The 20,006-nt window shown below is 40.0% G+C and overlaps 2 protein-coding genes across 3 annotated transcripts; both read right to left on the bottom strand.

The window, feature by feature from the left end:
- Positions 1 to 794: 794 nt before the first annotated feature.
- LOC145442073 (solute carrier organic anion transporter family member 5A1-like) lies at positions 795 to 13,757 on the bottom strand. Its single transcript, XM_080320067.1, has 17 exons — positions 12,798 to 13,757; positions 12,582 to 12,738; positions 11,679 to 11,824; positions 9,210 to 9,352; positions 7,833 to 7,968; positions 7,545 to 7,677; positions 7,042 to 7,131; positions 6,153 to 6,271; positions 5,790 to 5,954; positions 4,752 to 4,926; positions 4,401 to 4,533; positions 3,850 to 3,978; positions 2,630 to 2,738; positions 2,352 to 2,455; positions 1,820 to 1,935; positions 1,677 to 1,756; positions 795 to 1,126 (listed from the first exon to the last, which is right to left on the bottom strand). Exons 1-17 carry the CDS (start codon positions 12,865 to 12,867, stop codon positions 960 to 962), a joined length of 2,172 nt encoding a protein of 723 aa, XP_080176193.1. The 5' UTR covers positions 12,868 to 13,757; the 3' UTR covers positions 795 to 959.
- Positions 13,758 to 14,303: 546 nt separating this feature from the next.
- LOC145442074 (troponin C, body wall muscle-like) lies at positions 14,304 to 19,594 on the bottom strand. 2 transcript variants are annotated; one of them, XM_080320070.1, is made up of 6 exons: positions 19,329 to 19,594; positions 19,239 to 19,269; positions 17,606 to 17,752; positions 15,254 to 15,417; positions 14,708 to 14,807; positions 14,304 to 14,447 (listed from the first exon to the last, which is right to left on the bottom strand). In XM_080320070.1, exons 1-6 carry the CDS (start codon positions 19,329 to 19,331, stop codon positions 14,416 to 14,418), a joined length of 477 nt encoding a protein of 158 aa, XP_080176196.1. In that variant the 5' UTR covers positions 19,332 to 19,594; the 3' UTR covers positions 14,304 to 14,415. The 2 variants fall into 2 exon arrangements, with proteins under 2 accessions (XP_080176196.1, XP_080176195.1); XM_080320069.1 differs by lacking the exon at positions 17,606 to 17,752 and adding an exon at positions 16,617 to 16,763 and having other exon boundaries at positions 19,329 to 19,576.
- Positions 19,595 to 20,006: the final 412 nt, after the last annotated feature.

Raw genomic sequence — 20,006 nt, 5'->3', positions numbered from 1 at the left:
CAAGTGGTCATGTCACGGGACCGCCCATAGTTGCGCTAGGCGCTAAAAATTTTTCAGTTTCACTAACGACTTTCGTCATTTATATTAGTAGTTTATATATTACTATCAAACATTTATCCTCTCTTAGCCCATGTGATCAGAATCACTGGTAAAGTTGATGGAGGGGGTGTTTTCTAAAATTTAGGGCAAGTTACAAATGATGATGGTGGGCCAATTGTTATTAGTCACTTTGTTACATGCCGTTATTTCATGACCTCCCATCACGATTGTCGGTATAGTGAGGATTACGAGTTTGTATTTCGATATGGGGCGAATCCGTACTGTGGTCGCTGCGTGGAAAGGGCGCTACTATACTAATATCCAAAAATGAATTTTCATTAAAGAAAATTTCAAGATCAGTTAAAATCTCTCAAGAAATCGGGAGTCAATTCGAAAATTTAAATTGCATACGGACGGCCGCCAGCACATACTAATTAAATTACGTGTCCACGGCCGCAGGTTGGTCACTCCTGATGTAGTGTTTTTCGACCATGCCTATTTCATTGCACTTTGTGACAATGGTGTGGATTGATCACGACTTCACAGATATGTCATTTCCAGTAGCGTGTGTAGGTTTGTAATGTTTCCCCCAAGCCTGATTTCAAGGCCTCCACAGTGGCAAATACTATCGAAATTTGAATTCTCGTTTATAAATTAACTCTTAGTGGAAAGGATGGTATCATTTAGTCAGGGACATCTAGAACTCTATATCTAGATATCCCTCATTTCAGTACTCGAATCATTGTGGCCAGCTCTATAGTCCCATTGACCATGTATTTGTAATTGAAGGCGAGACTTGAGGTGTAATCAAAAACGCGTTTCAGAAAAGTGCACGAAAAATACAATTTGCATATCAGAAAATCATAGACAAAGATAATTTAAAATATGCTTTTGATTTGAAGCATAAAGAAGGGACACTACTATAAAGCCACGTCACTCATGCGACACGAATCGTTCTTTGCCAAATCCGCCCGACTTCTCTTGTCAGCTCTGCCCTGCGACATCATAAGTGGCTTTTGACTCCCCGCGCTACCCAAAGAACTCTCGCTTTCACTGGAGATTGCGTAGACTTGAAGTTGGGAATTTGCTGAAATAATAAGTTTCGTTCAATTTAAGTTTTCATAAAAACGATAGAGATGGGACCCAAATTCGGCCGAAATCATCAAATTCAGTTTTTCGAAATCCATACTTCTCCCTTGTGCCTACGACAGAATTACCAACTAGAAAATTTTAGGCTTTTAAAAATTAGTTATAGTGATACATATTTTCATATTATAGGATTATAGCTACACAGCTCCTTCCAAATTGAATTCACGAAAACTTGGAAATTAAATCAAGTTCAGTTAAACCAGAGATCATTCTCACATGCACGAGAATGGAAAATGTCTGTAGTATGGTTCGTTTCGCACTATGCAGTGCTCCTGTAGCGTTTTCAGGAAATTAGATTACAATTAGAATTAGAGCATAATTAGATTATAGTTATATTAACGGCATATCGCTTTAATTGGAGAACTAGAATGGTCTAGCTGCCATTGACCTACGGCGTATTCATCGAGATTACATCCGATGTGAAACAGGGATGATTATTCAACTCTATAGAAACAGCGATTATAATGGTGCGAGTCCATTCAGCTCACTCGCAGTCTGTCGTCCGTTGACACTCCCGTACGTGTCGCAGCTTGACGTCGTCTTTGTGTCTTGCTGTTCGCGTTTGCTTCTAGAAAAGACTACCAGGTTAGCCAAACCATTTCAACAGACACAGCGACATACAAACGAATACCTGGCGTGTTTTCTGCGGCACAGCAGGAACGCGAGAAAAACGAAAACGCCGGCGAGCACCTTTAGCGACATGGCGAGGCCGAAATATATGAAACGAAACATCTGAGGGTCGTAAACCTGAAATGCAATCGACGTCACCAATTTAGTGTTGAAAATGATGGATGAATTTCGTAGTACTTAAGAGACTGTTAAACTGTCGTATATATTTTACAATGTAAATATAGCGCAGTCTGATGGACTAGCCTTTGGAACATTCTACAACTGTTATAGCTAACCCTATAACATGAGGACAATGCAATAGTGTAACGTTACCGGTACCCTTCTGCGCTCTATTGGAGCAACCATTTTATATGATTAGTCCCGAAAGGATCCATTTATGGCCCATGTAAAGGAAGGAGGGATCCTTTAAAAGTAGATTTATCAACCACTCCGACACTTACTGATTGATTGCTTAAAACAGTGGTGGCCAATCTCAAAAAATATCAAAATCTTCAACTTTTAGGTAAAAAGTATTCGTCCCAGATATCACTTACTTCGCACGAGCCAGACGTGGCGTCACATCCGTCGCTGGACCCGCTCCATATCTGACACGCTCCGTCGATGGCGGTCCCGAAGTAGATTGGTGCGGGAATGTAGGCTGAATGCGAGGTTGTTTGTGACATTAGTGCTATATTAGACTGTACTCCAAGTCGTTTCACCAACTTCCTTTTTTCATTGTATCGCAGTTTTTGTGGTGTATTAAACTGATAAAAATTGCCAATAAACCGAGCCGCGCCTCACTAGCCATACTCGTTTTGAATGAATCACTCACCGAGAGCTCTGAAAAAGACGAACTGCAATCCCATGGCAAACGGTCTTTCGTCATTGTTCACGCAACGCAACGTCACCATCAGCGCGGGAGTCTGAGCGCTGGCGGTCGCCTGATAAAAGTCGATAGACATCAGCTGTTATCAGTAGCTACTTCTAGCTCTTTGAAGTAGAAATAGAATACTTGCACTTCCTACTCGAGTGCTCATGCTTTTTTGCCATCACTACATAATTTTTATGCTTTGAATTTTGAAAAGCAGAAAGTTTTGGGGTGTTTACGTCGCTTTTATGGTTGAAATTGTCATAAGAACCGCATGAAAATACCCTGTATCACGGTCACTGAATATATTTTCGAAGATTCCGTCGATTTGCGGTGCAATTTTAAGACAGTATGGTTCTCAAGCTTTTTTAGACACGCCCCCCTTGAAGATAGTGGAGAATGTCGTGCCCCCCTTATCGACATATAAAAAAAGGATTACAAAGAGCGATCAGAATGACTGCATTCCCAACGCATAGTTTGATGGAATGGATGGTTAGGACTAATGAGAGACTAATTCAACTGATCCTTGTTTCTTAGATGAATAATGCATTTTATTACATGGAATAGTATGACACGACCTGATAAGGATCTTATTTCTACATAAATTTGTGCCTTACAACGCACTCTTCACGGATGCTTGACAGACAGACCATAAAAGCGTCAGCAAACAGCTCCACGCGTTCACTAGTTACTCTTAATTCAGAGACATCTTCTGATCGGAGCAATGTCCGCGCGGTATCGGTCAAAATCTAGCATCGGCAGAGCCGCGTAGTGATGGTAAGACGTACCTAATCATGACATTTAAATATTAATTAACATAAGTTCCGTTTATGATACTAGGAAGTTTCAACGTAAATAAAACGCATTCCGAGTTCAAGAAACATTAATTTTCTCTCGGGCAGCTTTGCGCCCACTTCAGATGCTTTCACACCCCAGTTTGAGAACCACAGTTTTGAGACTCGTCTAAATATTTTTTGTTAGCTAAAAGCATGCGACAGCTCGACCAAATCTACTTTTTAAAACACTTACTCGACTACTTTTCACAACTTTATCTTCTACTTGAAGTAGTTTTGACACGTCTTGAAAATCGCTACTTCTACTCCTACTTGAGCAGCAACGTAATTAATTAGCAACGCAAACTACTTTGACGTTGGCCAGGCAGTTGCAACATTCGTATTTCTCACCATTGTAACAAAAAAGAGGCAGACCATGAAAGGGACGAAATATTTCGTGCAGTCTCGTTCACAGGCACCAGGTATCGCAGTTCCGTTGCCCGTAGAGCAGCCGCAATTCGAATATTCGGTGGCGGAATTCTGAATTCAGAACTCGCTCGAGTAAAAGAAATACGACATACGAAAAAAATAATGTAAAAATTAAAAATTAAATAAATGAGGTCTTCGACTCGCGTGGAAATCGTTGGAATAGTTTAAAAAAGTGGAATATTAGAATCGAAAAACTATGAAATCTTTAGAAATTACTTTTTTTTAATATTAAAAAAAATATTAAATCATATTAAAATATAAAAAAATACACTGGATAGATCGAAAAAAAATCATGTGCGAATAGTTTGAATATTTGAAAGAATTGAAAAAATAAAAAATATACCGGATAGATAAAAACAAAAAACTAAAATATTCAAAAAACATGCGCGAACAGTATGAATATTTGAAAAAAAATTGAAAAATTAAAATTAAAAAATAAAAAGACATAGAAAAAAATAGAATAACAAACATACGTGCGAATCGTTTGAATATTCTACGTCTGTGCATCCAGCGAAGCAAGGATTGTAAAAAGTTGAGGCGTCGACACAAACCGGGTCGTACCGTGTAAACGCGCATGCGCACTCGGCACAACCCAATCCGTCTGACCTGCAGAAACCAACAATAGAGGGCACTATCAGTTTTATTATTTATATCAGAACAATTCCAAGTCTAAATCATACGTTCATATATTAATATACTAACAAATTATTATATATTTATTTTATTATTCAATCATTGATTATATTCATTTGTCAGTGGACGCTAAATAAGGCGTGAAAGCTACCAAGATTTTATTAATATTTCATTACTAATCATATGCTCACCCGATGACTACATTGGCCGGACAATCGATGAGAAATACGGATAGAAACAAAGCGATCGCCACCAAATTGCTGACGAGAGCCACTTTCGCGCACCCGGCCATGTTCAAACGCAGTCTCTTTATGATGTAACCGCCCGTCATAATGCCACCCCCGGCGCTAGGAACCAGAACCACCCCTGTAAGAGAAGTGACGATGACTATTGGAATCGAATACCAATCGTGTTGATTCGGTATTTTCGAGTGACGAATATATGCGTTTTCGCACCAAGAGTAATGCAACTTCAATTCAACATTTCCTCCGTTGGAGACTTGAAACCTCGGTCCGCCCTCCAAAAACATGTTGCGCAAAGCTGCCAATATTCAGCAGCACCGGATTTGGGCGCAATGGTCAATGGGCCAAAAACACATCTTTCCTCATAAATTTATTTCGAGTCCAGAAATAGAAATAAACTTTAGCAAGATGACGGACGAATACAAAACGCATATTTTAAATGAAGAAAGATTCGAAAAGGCTGCTATGAGAACTGAACTTGGAAAACTTGAAAGTTTCCAGTTTTTCCAGATTAGATTAGATTAGAATGACAACTACATAGCTTTTTCCCAGCCAGATTAAAATTACTGTATTCGCGAAAACTGGGAAATTGAAAGAGGTTCACTTGATATCAAATTAAAGCACGAGAATGGAAAATATCGGTACACCGAGCTTTGGCTCGTTTCGCACTGTACAGTTGTCCTGAAGCATTTTCAGGAAACCCAGAAATTAAAGAATAGAAAAATTCCACAAATTAGATTACAGAATCAGATTACCAGCATTTCGCTCTTCTCTAATTATCCAAGTCTGGTTACACTATACTGCTCGAGGAATAATATTTCAGTCAGGCAATGATCGAGCCTCGCAATGGTCACGAATTAATTCGGTCAAGAAATACGAAATTATTTTGATAAATCGTGACTGTCATTATTTCAAAGTAGCCGTCACACGACATTGATCTCGAACAGTCAACTAAAAGATTAGAATCAGGCACACGATATTCCCAACCTGTGAGAATGCTGGCTTGCGACGGGTCGACGCCGAACTGGTCCTGCAGATATTTTGGCACGAATGTGAGGAAAGCGGTGACGATCGAAAACTCCAACGTCGCGGTCGCGGTGATGCAGAGGAATATCGGATTCGTCAGCAGTGACGCGAACGATCTGGGCAGGTCTGAGAATTGAGCTGGGTTGAATTCACCGACTCTCGACCAGAGTTGTACAAACTATAGCTATAGTTGACGCTCAACAACTATTCTTGTGGATTTTGAAAAGTGAGTATAGTTCCAGTTCTAGTTCTAGTTGCACATTTTGAAAATCCATTAGTTTGAACAAGTCTGAGCACGGTCTCAACCATACAATCAATCGTTACCCTTCAAATTCTTGCCAAAGTTCATCGAAGCATCTGCTGGATTTACATCATCGTTCCGTTGCCTGGCCACGCCGACATCCGATCCAGAGGTTGAATCGCTGCAGTTGGGTGGCGTGTCACTACGTCAACAAATATCTCAATCAATCTATATATCGTCCCATCAACCACACTTTATATCCACGGGTGTGAAAATAGATGTGTTCATAAGATTTCCACCATAGCGTGGCGTGTATATCATATAAACGACACTCTCGGGTACCAAATTGTTCACCACACACTCACTCCAACGGGTGTAAATGTGATTCATATACACCAATTCTTATGAAGATATATCCTAACGGTGTAGTGGGTTCTATTTTGACGCACCGCTCCAAGAAATCAACAAAGATGGTACTCGCAAACATCCGTATACGATATATATCCATAAAAATTGGGGTATAGACTCGTGTACACCCGTTGTGGCGGGTGTAAAACGCAATTTGGTCCTTGGTTGTGCCCTTTGCCTTATTTACACCCTACGCTAGGGAGGAAATCTGATACATACACCTGTATTCTGCACACATGGATTTACAGTGTACATAATTATAATCGTGACCGTGAGGTTTTGAAAGCTGCGATCGTGACGTGATGCTTTGTAATATTTTTTTTTCGAATCTATTCACTTTTTTCAGGGAGCGGGTGTCCAGGACACTCTCCGAATACACACAAACGAAAATCGTGTATTTCGTCAATTTCTACAGCACGTTAATGATCAAAAAGACTCTCCATAGTATTATAGCTCGGATTTATTGATTTGAGTATGCGTACATTTGTCGTAATTACATTCTGCATTCATTTAATTTTTGCAAGTGGAACGCACACCACGGCAGCGAACACAATCGCGACTGACCTTTGGCTTCGCGAGATAGAGTTTGGAAATCCGAGGATCGGAATCGCAGAGAAAAAGATGAGGATCGCGCTTAAAACGTATCCGCTCCACCTGAATGCAGGGTTGAACAAGAGGAAAATGTTCAACTTAGCCAGATTAAATCGGAATTGTAATTGTAATACACATTTTCTCCAAAAATAGATTTGACTTAGTGTTACTGAATTCGCATAAATTTTGAAATTGAGTGCAATCACGTATCAACAAGAAATACAAAACATGAAGTTTAGTTCATATCGAATCGTAATTCATTCTCGAAAGCACGAGAATGGCAAATGTCTGTGCAGCAAGCTTGCCTCGATTCATACGACACAGTTATCCTATAGCATTTTCAGGAAAACAAGAAATTATAGATTAGAATTAATATGAGAGCATAGATACACCTCGCAAATTAGATTACCGACATTTTGTTCTAATTAGTCTAATTAAGACAACTACATTTATATAGTTTACCAAAGTCTGCTCACCAGGCCCCGATGTAGCGCGGGTCGTCCGCCGGCAGCACTGTGTCGGCCCAGGGGTCCACGTAATATGAGATGAGCAAGCCTCCGACCACGTATCCCAACGCAGGGCCGATAGCCCCCATCAGGTAGAGAATAGCTGGAAAATCAAGTCACGAAACCATTCACGTCATCATTGACTATTTGAATAGCTATTTGGGAGGTACAGAACTTCAATAATTGAATAATATATTCATATAATATATATTCAAATTCAATATATTATCCAACGCTCAGTCGTGAAGGTTTACTCACCGATATAAAGCGACGAGTCATCTGAAGGCGAGTTGTCGTAGATGAAGGTCGTTCCGAGCGTGTAAATCGGCGTTGAACCGATACCGATGATCATGTTCGACAATACAAACAGCGCGATGTACAAGGAACTTGCTGACTGAGGTAGGGAAATATGTGACTTGATTTCTGCCACTCAAACAATTGAAATAACATTTTTTAAATATGGAAATATGGAAAGAAGCAAATTTATTCAGGCTTCATTGAAATCAAAAGATTCGCATGGAAATCTCACATTTCTGGCACTCAAACGACTGAAACTGTATCCGATCAACTTGAAAATATGAAGGTTGATATATCCCGGGATGGTGGACAAGATGTGTGTAAATGTGTGTAAATGCGTGTATAAGTTAGGAGTTCATCCCTATATGTTCATCAAAGTCAAAATCGTTTTTCTCATGATACCCTATTTTGGGATAAAAAAAGAAAGCTTTGCATATCATTCTTTAGGATGAATTGGATCCATAAATAGCATCGAGGAAAAAATTCACTGAATAGTTTTGCCGTCAAAAATGACATAACCTCAGAAAAAACGTCGACCATTTCCCATCAAATTTTCACCAAAGTCAGTATGTCAAATGTCCATCAAAGCGCCTTCAGTACAAAAGTCAGAAAGATTACTTCGTTAGATTTAAAGTTACGGGTGTTTCACTGATTTTCCAATTGAAGGGGTATTGTGCACACCCGTAAATGACAAATGCCGATGATGGGGTGGTGTTAGATTTAGATGATGGCTTAAACTATTGGTTAGGTTGCGGTCAGAATTAAGCTAAGGGTCAGATTTGGATAATGATTTAAGGGTTGAAGTGAGCTGTTGAGTCTATTGCCAGTCAAGACCCAGACCTTATGGAAGTGGTGCAGTGGGCTCTGTTATAGTGTGCCACCATTTGGGGATTTCTTGGGGTGGTAAACGGCAATTTCAAGTACCAAATTTCGGTTTCACACCATTCCAATAGGTATTTTGTCAGATTTTTACCTTAGCGTAGGGTATAAATCATAAGTAAACAACTCTTTCGTGCAGCAAATTTCGTTTTCACACCATTACATAGGGTTAAAATGACTCGAATACACCAATTTTATGGAGATATATCCCAGGGGTACAGTGGATTCTGTTGGGATATATATCCGTAAGAATTGGCGTATTTGAGTCATTTTAACCCTTCGTAATGGTGTGAAAACGAAATTTGATGCACGAAAGCATCGTTTACCTATGATTTACAACCTATGCGGGGGTCAAAGTATGACAAAATATGTCTACTGTATAGTGTACAGGTAGCATTTACAATTAAACAAACCACGAAAGGAACAAACTCGACTAATCATCGAATCGCCGGCACCCACCTTCGCCTCACACGCTTCGTCGTCAGTGTACCCGTCGCCGGTCTGGTTGCACAATTGCGTGTCCTGCCCGCCAGTGGAATTCTGGGAGCCTGGCACTTCGTACGGGGACGAGATGTATTGGGGAGTGGAGAACATAAACGCTCCTGCGGAAATCATGATATGAACGCATATATGGTCAGGCAGAGTGCGATTACTAGATTTTATTGGTTAATTAAGTTTTGAAGAGTGAAAATAACAAACGGGACGATCGGGGCCGAAAACGTACGAAGGGGGTGATAGGAGGCGAAAATGTTAGAACATTCAGTTCGGTATATTTGATTATTCGGTAAGGGCAACCGGATAAGGGCACAAAATACACAGGAAAACGGGTTATTCTCGAACAAGGTCAACTCGCCATAAATATCGGGATCGCCGCGAATAGTCGCCTTTTTTAGTCAATTTAGCCTACCAACGATCGGAGTTAGCTGTATAAATTTCCCGCTTTCATGTCCTCTTTCATTGATCCGACAATATGGGGTGCGTTAAATATATGTCGAGCTTAATAACGGGGCGATGAGTCGAAAAAGGTTGGGAACCGCTGGTCTAATTATTGCATATCTGTGCATCACATTTCATCTAATTGCATTTTTTATGTATGTTATTGATTTGCATGCAGTTGACATATAAAGAGTATCTCTCTAGCGCACGGGTTCTTACTACAGGGTTGGTGCGATGACATGCAAAATAAGGTCAAAAACATGCAAAATAAGGTCAGTAGCGACATGCAAAATAAGGTCAGTCACATGCAAAATAAGGTCAGTCGCGACATGCAAACTAAGGTCAGTCCGCGCATAAATCCAAATCTATACTTCAATTACTAATCCAACTTTTTTCTTATGAAAAATAAATTCAAAATATCTTTCCTGTATAACAGCCTACTTTCAACATTGAAATTCCTTATCTATATCCTAAATCCTGAGATGTTTCAATCAAAAGATAATCATGATTATCTTATTACGAAGTCAGTCGCGTGTAGAATATTATTATCAGTCCGCGCATAAATCCAAATCCACACTTCAATTACAATTCCAATTCTTTTTTTTTTTTTATGAAAAATAAATTCAAAATATCTTTCCTATATAGTAATTTCATGATTGACATTCCCCATCTATATCCTAAATCTGAAGATATTCAACAAAATGTAATCAGACGATTCTTACGATTACGGGGTGAGTCGCTTGTAGAATATTAACAGTCCGCGTATAAATCCAAATATTTACTTCAAATCCTCCTTTTTTCTTATGCCACTGACCTTATTCTGCAATCTGCATGTCGCGACTGACCCTATTTCGCATGCCACTGACCTTATTTTGCATGAGACTGACCTTATTTCGCTTGTCGCGACTGACCTTATTTTGCATGTGGCTGACCTTATTTTGCATGTGACTGACCTTATTTTGCATGTCGCGACTGACCTTATTTTGCATGTGACTGACCTTATTTTGCATGTGACTGACCTTATTTTGCATGTGACTGACCTTATTTTGCATGTCGCGACTGACCTTATTTTGCATGTGACTGACCTTATTTTGCATGTGACTGACCTTATTCTGCATGTCGCGACTGACCTTATTTTGCATGTGACTGACCTTATTTTGCATGTGACTGACCTTATTTCGCATGCGACTGACCTTATTTCGCATGCGACTGACCTTATTTTGCATGCGACTGACCTTATTTTGCATGTCGCGACTGACCTTATTTTGCATGTCACTGACCTTATTTTGCATGTCGCGACTGACCTTATTTTGCATGTTTTTGACCTTATTTTGCATGTCATCGCACCAACCCTCCTCGGTTCTTAACCTGGGGCCAGTGGATCCCTTGCGGTACGAAGTACCGAAGCCGAGGGTGAGATACATTGTGGAATTATATGCTATCTGGAGCCTAAAAATATTTCGCAAACCAAAAAATGTGGAAATTTTCTGGGCAGATTTATTAAACTCGAAAATTTTCTTCTAATAGTACAATTATGAAAAATGAAAATAAAATACACATAATTTAGGAAACGAGCCAAACCATATTCGCAATTATGAAAGAACGGCATATTAGTACTATCCATTGAGGATGTTGGAATGCTTTAGGTAGGGTTACCATGTTTTGGGATCTGGTGCAACCGGCCGTGCATAGTAGGCAAGGCAGGCACAAGACTAGTAGGCACCGATATTTCGGCACCGGTCCTGTTTTATCACCCATATAAAGCCTACGATTACTACAAATATTATTACTGCTCCCGCGTGTAATAGATCGGGTTACTATCGTACAATCACTCTTTCAAACGTCACCGACCAAAGTCCGTAATCGAGCAAATATTGATATAAGAACGCGGTTTACGTTCCGAATAGCAAACAAGGTTTGAAAGAACGCTTTCATTAAAATCGATAACGGAATGAAAACAGAGAATAGGCAATCAATGCAACATAACCTTACCAGCGGCCACGATTGTAGCCCCGATGCCGACCCAGCGCGGCCTATGTCCTTTCCCGCCGAAATACGAAATAAAGACGACAACCAACAGGCTTCCGATGTCGAAACTCGACACGATCAAACCAGCCTCGGCGCTACGTAGGTCGTACCTGCGATACGGAGATTCTCAGTCAAGTTGGTAAAGTGGTCATGGTCACGTATATAGCTTTGTATTATATGTTTCCTATGCTGCGATGCGGCCAATTGAGGTTTCAAGGCTTACACAGTGGAAAATAGTATCGAAATTATTATGTTCGTTGTGTACGGGTTCTGGTAATTTGGACGCTTGAGAGTACAAATGTCATATAGTTTAATATAGACAGCAACTTCTACTACTACTACTGAATGAATGCTACTCTGTGCCTGAGATTACCGGATCTGATATGTCAACATATTGGCATAAAATGACTAGGGCTGGGCTCGATCATTGTAGTATTACATCCACTCTAGTAACGGGAGATGATTCTTTTCAGTATTCAAATCATACGGTCCTTGTCATTAATAGTTAATTTATCAACGGAAATTGTAGTTCCTGTGGACCTGTACTATTTCCACTGTGGAGGCCTTAAAACCTCGATTGGTCGTATCGTATGAAACAATGCAGTACTACACAGCTATACGTACGTTACTGGAAATGACATATTTAGGAAGCGGTAATCGATTCGCAGTATTGTCACAAAGTGCAATGAAGTAGGTATATGGTCGAATATATACCAAATAATCTTCAATGTGATGTAGAACTGGCATGGAAAGCACGTATTTGAACTTTTCACCACATCTTCTATATTAGGCTCGAAGCCTAACATTCGATTGCGAATCGAATCACTAGTTATTCGATGTCTCAGCCGTAATTACGAACCACGTCACCTTTTCTCCATGGTAGTGATGACGCTGCTGAGGTATCCAGACACGAGAAGACTTTGGAAGAGAACGAATATCGATATGAAGGCTAGAAACCATTTGGCGGACGCGAAAACTTGAAAACAAGGCGGGTAGCAGCCTAGGTAGCCGCATCTTGTATTTTCTAGAAAAAAACAGGCCGAGAGTAAGTGATGGAATATGTCAGTTCTATACGTACTTCACCTTCTGAATGCCTGGCCCGTCTCGGTATTTTGCTCTGCACCTCTATTCCGTCTTTTACATCCAACTCCATGTCGAATATCCGAACACTATGCGCGGTGACAACCCATATTTCGAGGGTAAACGATCTATACGACTCTGTGAGAAAAATCAACGAGCTGAATCAGCCCGGCCAACCGTATAGCTGCCGGCTTATTCGGCATTGTCTATTTTTAGCCAGAAAAGTTTGACAGTATTCTAGCAAATTCGCAATGGATTCATTTCCAATGTGACCAACATTACAGCCCGACCGATTTCCGGATAATATCCTGTCGATATCACACTAACAAAGGTCGATGTCGGCGATTACAGGTTTACAACAACATTATGAGTAGGGAGTCATAGAACTATAATGCGCGAGAGCTAGACTGGAGATATTGATCTATTTCTAATAGCTTACGGACGTCCGGACGCAGCCTTTCTATGAATTATTTCGAGTCCAAGCGTAGCGACGCGACACCTGTATAGCTGTTCACATCATACATGCTCTGATGTGTTGGGCTAGATGTCGTATCTTTTGAATATCGGGTTATCAGTGAAGTTATCGGTAGTGGAGTGACTGAAAAATCTGATATGTGTCAGGCTCTAATCAACAATTTCTGTTGCCATTCTCCGCCTGTCACTTATATGAGCTGTTTAGCCTCCTGATTTATAACGCGACACGACAAAATCTAACATCGGTTATGTCGCAGTTTTACTGCGACGTCTCTTTAATCGTCGACCGCTAAAAGCAAACATACCATCCATCGCGGTACCTTTGACTCTACTCTGAATCTGGCGCTTATGAATAACCGGCCTCAGATCAACGATGTAAGTCCGCTGTGATTTCGAATAATGGCCGGGTATGTTAATTTCACTTCCGCGTGACAAACCTGAGGCTTTGCGAATGTATGCTCAAGACACACCCATCGATTCTGGCAAGATGCATATTTGCAGCCTGTCGAAGCCTGCGTATGTGCGCAAAACATTGATGGAGGGCTCCCAAAACTACAGATGTGTTACACAACTAGTTAGTACCAGATGTCTATTACTCTAGTTATAGCAAAATACCGGTCAATTATTTCCATTGTAATTTGTGACATGTTTCTACGATCTCGTTTTAATTCTAATAAAATGCTACAGGAGAAGTGTATCGTGCGACGCGAGTCAAGCTTGCTGTACAGACATTTGCAATCCTCGTGCTTAGGAGAATCAACTCTTGTTTGATATGACCAGAACTTGACTTTCGTTGTATTTCTTTCTAGCTCAGACTTAAATTCAAGTTTCAAGTTTTTGCGAATTCAGTAATTCTAATTCTAAGATTATTCGAAAAAGCTGTAAATTTTCTAGTTATCCAAATCTGCTGCACTGAGGCGCTTGATAAAACCTGGCTCATCTAACCGCGAGAAGCGTGACTCAACACAAATCGGAAACGCCAACTGACTCTTTAACATTCCTTTGTCGGCTTGCATTGTGTCGCAACAACAGCGGTAAACCAACAAAGGGAGGGTCATTTATTCGCGCGACTTGGAAAGCGAGACACGAGACACAGAATGCGAACGCTACAAAAGTTTAGCAGCTGAATAAATTGTTGTTTTGCTTTTCACTGAACGTGCTTCATCATGGCGACCCATTCTGGAAAAAAAATATTGGCATTTATGAAAAGCCGTGATCGACCCAGAGCATTGTCACAAAGTGCAATGAAACAGGTCGAAAAAACACTAAAATATGTGACGCAGAACTGACATTATATTGCTTGTGGTCGCATAAAAGGTACATTTTTGAACTTTCCACATCTTTCATATATAACATGACTTTTGAACGAGTAATACTCAGATATTCGATTTTGCCCGGCCCTATAGTTACCGGTTCCATTAAAATCGAATTCGGCGAACCTTCAAAGTCGATTTGATAATCGTTGTTCTTATCTCCATCCGCCATCATGTCGTCCACCTCCCAACACTCGATATCTTCACCGGTTCCCTCCATGGCTGCCTGTGTGATACAGAAAAGTAGTTGGCGTCGCTACTGGAGAACAAGTATCGCTAAAAAATTATACTTAATTACATGTCAAAAGTATTTCAAGTAGAAAATTATGGTCCGAAAAGTACGCGAGAAGGTACTTTTCCAAAGTAGATTCTATAATGACAGCACCCCTAAATTAGCCAAACACAATAAACATATCGCGAAAAAACAGAAATTTCATCATACCCATCCTCTGCTGTCCACCTATGGCTCCTATACCCATCCTCTGCTGGCCACCTAATGACCGTTAAGCAGACGTGGAAGTAGTCAAAACTCATACCCACGTGAGTACAAATAGTCCTATATAGTTGTCCTAATTGAAAAGAGCAAGTAGTTTTTCTCAAAGGACGACTAAGACTGATTACTAAGTCTGTGGCGATTATTGCAGGCGAGAACATAAAGTGAGCAAACCGAACCTTGAGCTCGTCCCAGTCGATGAATCCGTTTCCGTCCAAATCGAATAAACGGAACGCCTCCGACAGCTCCCTCTCGTCACGCACCGGCGCTTTCGCTTCCTCCTCGGCCTGCATTTGCCGATACATCATCAGACAGAACTCGTCGAAGTCGATGGTGCCGCTGCCTGCCAGATGCAATGATCGAGTTTGTCATTCAGATTCCAGACTTGTACAAACTACTGGATATTCCAAATCGACAACTACAACTAGAACTACTCACTATTCAATATGCGCAACTAGAACTAAAACTTCTCAATTTTACAAAATCCGCAATTAGAAGTATAACTACTTACTTCTAAGAACTCGCAATTAGAACTAGAACTAATAATTGCTTTTCAAAATCCGCAACTAGAACTAGGCTAGAACTACTTACTTTTCAAAATCCGCAACTAGAAGGATAACTACTTGCTTTTAAGAACTCGCAACTATAACTAGAACTACTCACTTTTCAAAACTAGAAACTACAACTAGAATTAGAACTACTCACTTCTCAAAATGCGCAACTAGAACTACAACTAGAAAACAGTAGTTAGTTCGCCAACAATAAACTAGAATGGCAGTTTGTGGGTGCATCTGTAGGTCTCTTCTCATCCATTCTCAAACTGCCATGTACTGCAGAGGTCAGCATGCGGACTGTGACAAGCAACCGTGCTTTTAAGATAGAGAGAAAGATACATGACAAACAAGCAGCAACAATAATAATACAGAGAATACAAACGCAAACTGCAAACCAAAATCGTATTTCACCTATTTTCATCCTGGCGCAGAGTGAGTACCAAATTGTATTTTAACATCTTTACAACAAGTGAAAATGAATCAAACACACCTCTAGGAGATACATCTCAGGGTGTATAGTATAGGTTCGATTATCTCGTACCACCCTTGAAATCTCAAAAAGGTGGCGGTTTAAGGTGGATAGTTCGACAATTACCAATTAAAGTAAGGAGTAAATACAATTTTTTCAAAACCAAAATTTTGTGTTCTTCGCTTCTGCTGGTTGAAATTGAGCACAATTTGCTGTGCATTTTTCCATAACTTTACCTTTCCATGGGGATGCCAGAAAAATTTGAAAAGAAAATTAGGTATTTTTAATATAAATTTTCCAACTCTATAGCTTCGCTTCTATACGCGTTGGAACTGAGCCAAATTTGGCGTGCAGCGTGTATATTCAGCCAATCTAACAATTTTATCAACTACCCAGTAAAATTTGAAGAGAAAAATCATTCCTAAACAACCCTAATGAACAGCCTTGCTCTGATCGCAGTGACTGGTATGGCACAGGCATATGTGACGTCATGCATTGCCACCGTGCTGTGCCCCGTACCGTCGATATCAACTTCCTCTATCATTTCGTGAAGGTCCTTTTCGCTGGGCCGTTTGCCCAACATACGCATGACTTTGCCCAACTCTCGAGAACTTATAGAACCGTCTGCCGCGTCGGCCACGAAGATGTCGAACGCGGCTTTGAATTCTGCCGTAAATCATGCGCTAAGTTCGGTGTCGCAACAAACAATATGAAAAATTTTGAAAATATTTATCATCTCCAATAACAAAAGAAATAAATCCAAATTTAATAAAAATGCTATGGTTCAGCAGTATGCTGATATTGAGTTTACATTCTTCCCTCTACCACCAAATCATCAATTAAGACATTGTCAGAGCAAAAACAAGCTCAACCATCACATAACTGAAGAGTATCTATAATTAATGTACTATCATGTTGATTGTGTGTTGAAATTTAAAATTTTATTGGCTAACCCGTGAAATTGTTACGTTTTCTACAAAAACGATGCCAAACAAATTTGACTCGATTTCAATTCGTAGAAGTAGATTTATTTGAATTTTTCATCAATAATTCCAGCATTATCGACCGTATAAATACTGTTTCGTCAAATCCAAAATTATCAACTCCAATAACTTAGCCTCTAGCAGTTGGAATTGAGCCAAATTTGCTATGCATTGTTTCATTAGAAAACTGGACATTTACATAAGGTGGACAGTAAAATTGGATTTTTTTATAATGAATTCAAAATTTTCCACTTCTATTAGTTGGAATTGAACCAAATTTGGCGTGCAACGTATTTTTAGTCAACCTAACAAATTTATCTAATATCCGCAAAAATTTGGAATTTTTGTTTACAGCAACCCTACTCTGAATGAGAGTCAATATGAGCTGTTTGTCGCGCGATTAAAATGATGCACCTTTAGAAGCCTATCTAAAGTTAGATGTGTCGCCGAAAAAACCAAAAAATCAACAACCATGCACAAGAATTCACTCAAAATCTCCACGCAACACCACACACTATGACCAACCATCCATGTCAATCTCATCCACCATTTCTTTGACTTCCTGGTCGGTCGGGTTGTGCCCCAACATCCTCATGAGTTTCCCCAACTCTTTGGCGGTGATCGTCCCGTCTTCCGAGTCCTCCACGAACGCGTCGAACGCGAACTTGAACTCTTTAGCAGACTGGGGTCAGTAACGGAGTGTATACTTCCACTTTTTAAGGGTACTCTACAGTGGGTTTGGCTTATCTGCACGTATGCTTACTCGAGTCGATAACATTTTAGAGCCGGTTGCATGGATCGCGATCGATGCTTGATCTCAGATCATATATGATATACGGACCACCAGCGGATCTAATATCGCTGATCATGACTATCGGCGAATCATTTTGATCGAGATCTCTGCAACAGACCCTTGGTCGAAAATTACACTTTTACTTCACCTATTTTTACATATTGCTTACATTTTGTTCCCTTTGATTTCGAAAAGTAGACAGTAGTTTTGGGAAATGTTTGCATCATCAAGTGATATTGTCATGACAACTTGGCAAAAGATTATTTGTATCAAGGTAACTAAATTTATTTTCATAAAATTGCACCTATTTGTAGTGTCATTAGTGGGGTAAGATTTCGCAACTTTCTTCTACAGCTTCCAGGAGCTTCCTAAATACTCAGAATTTATGTACTATTGTGTTTTAAGCTGTCTGACGAAGTTTAATATTGCAACTTTTTCTATTTTTTCACGCAAGTTTTTTCTGCCACTTTTATCACGTATTACGCAAAATGCAAAGGCGTGATTAAAATCATACTATTTCTATGGTATGGTTCTCTAACTGATTTGCACAACAAACAGCTATGTGATGCTATTTCTTCTGCTTCAGTAGCAATACTAACTACTTTGCTTTTATAACCAAGTCGTTAGGATATTAGACTATGGTTCCATTTCCACCCGAACATATTTTTTGGGAAAATTACTTACTTTTGGCATTTTTCAATTTTAAAAGTGTAAAGTACCTTTGGAATAAGTTTGCGTCACGTGTATCTTAAGAATCGCCTGAAATAGTCGAAGTAACTGAATATATTTTCGAAGATTGTACCTTTACGTATAGTCATTAGATCCACTTTTTCATAGCACACCAGTGGATTTAGCGTATACTCGCACTATGTATATGAATTGGTTAATATTTTGTAGAACTTCAACCTCTACATACTTTTTTAGGTGGAAATTGTTTCATTTTTGCACTTTGGATTTTGAAAATCAGAAAGTATAACGTTCTCACCACTATTATGACTGAAATGGTAATAGGAATTGCCTGAAATAGCTTTTGAGTAACGGCAACTGAATGTATTTACGAAGACTCTACCTATTTGAAGAGTCATTCTAGTTATTTTGGGTTAGCATGTGAGAACCCGCGACCAAATCTATTCTTAATCTCTACTCTCCTGAGTAGTCCTACTTCTGAAACCCTCTGATAAATGGTTATTTCTGCATGAAGTCGAGTTGAAATGATGGTATTACTTTCTACTTGAGTTGCAACGCTGGATACTTTGACCACTCCTGCTCATACAGATAGGTCGACATCACGCAGCATAACACGACAAAAAGCCTTCCAATACATGACATTCACGCGCTCAGCGACTACGAAATATCAGAACGCACCGGTTTTCTGCTCTTCAGAAAGATTTTCGACCTGAAACGAAACAAAACCAAAATCAACGACCGATTTCTCGTACAATGCAAACTCCTTACCATCTTTGATATCCTTCCACCTCAAAGCTTTTCAGAAAATGGCATTCGGCGAGCCTTCTACGTCGACAGCTGATAAGGCGATAGTTCATGAATATTCTACAATTGGCACCTTGGGTGACAAATCGCGGTCTGCAACGTATCAAGGATGTGTCAGAGACGGAGTCACATTTCATTCGCGAGCAGCAACCGTACGCTGATAACGAACAGCAGTGCAAACTGTTATACGTATCCTGCGCAGTGATGGTCTTTGACGAAGCAAAAAAAATGATCCGCCTGTCTGCATGCGTATCGTAGTTGTAGCGACCTTGTGTCGAAAGGGGACAGGGCGTGTTTATAGCACAATGAAAGCACGAACGAGATGATTTTTCCGTTGTAACGTAATCAATAAACACATCACGCTCATAGCTATGAAACGGAGTAATCTGACTTGAAGCGCTGGGACACTGCGCAGGAAAAGGAACATTAATTTGTCGGTTTTGTGATTTTTGGTAATTGATCGCAACACGCAGCAGCGAACCGCGAGATGTCGCAGTCGTTCTTTTTCGCGGTCTTTCGCCAGCAAGCAATAATGCCGTCATTTGATACGGAATAGGAGAGTAATGGCCGAGTGTTGCCAATTTAGCGGTTTCGCGGTGGATTCACCATTTCTTCCGCATTTTACTCCACTATTGCTAGTCT

Source organism: Botryllus schlosseri, chromosome 6, assembly GCF_051294905.1.
Source record: "Botryllus schlosseri isolate E-star chromosome 6, Bs_hap1, whole genome shotgun sequence".
In the NCBI taxonomy this organism is placed as follows: Eukaryota; Metazoa; Chordata; class Ascidiacea; order Stolidobranchia; family Styelidae; genus Botryllus; species Botryllus schlosseri.
The sequence above is the reverse complement of the archived record's forward strand: the minus strand, read 5'-3'. Positions and strand labels throughout refer to the sequence as shown.

Excerpts from the sequence above, each read along its gene's own strand:
- LOC145442073 (XM_080320067.1), bottom strand. The coding sequence starts at position 12,867 with ATGGAGTTGGATGTAAAAGACGGAATAGAGGTGCAGAGCAAAATACCG. Across the intron at positions 3,979-4,400 it reads AATATTCAAACGATTCGCAC|AATTCCGCCACCGAATATTC; the intron begins GTATGTTTGTTA and ends TTCTGAATTCAG. Across the intron at positions 1,127-1,676 it reads CAACGGACGACAGACTGCGA|CAAATTCCCAACTTCAAGTC; the intron begins GTGAGCTGAATG and ends TTATTATTTCAG.
- LOC145442074 (XM_080320070.1), bottom strand. Across the intron at positions 17,753-19,238 it reads TTCTGAAGAGCAGAAAACCG|AGTTCAAGTTCGCGTTCGAC; the intron begins GTGCGTTCTGAT and ends AGTCTGCTAAAG. Across the intron at positions 14,448-14,707 it reads TTATCAAATCGACTTTGAAG|AATGGGTCGCCATGATGAAG; the intron begins GTTCGCCGAATT and ends TTTTTTTTCCAG.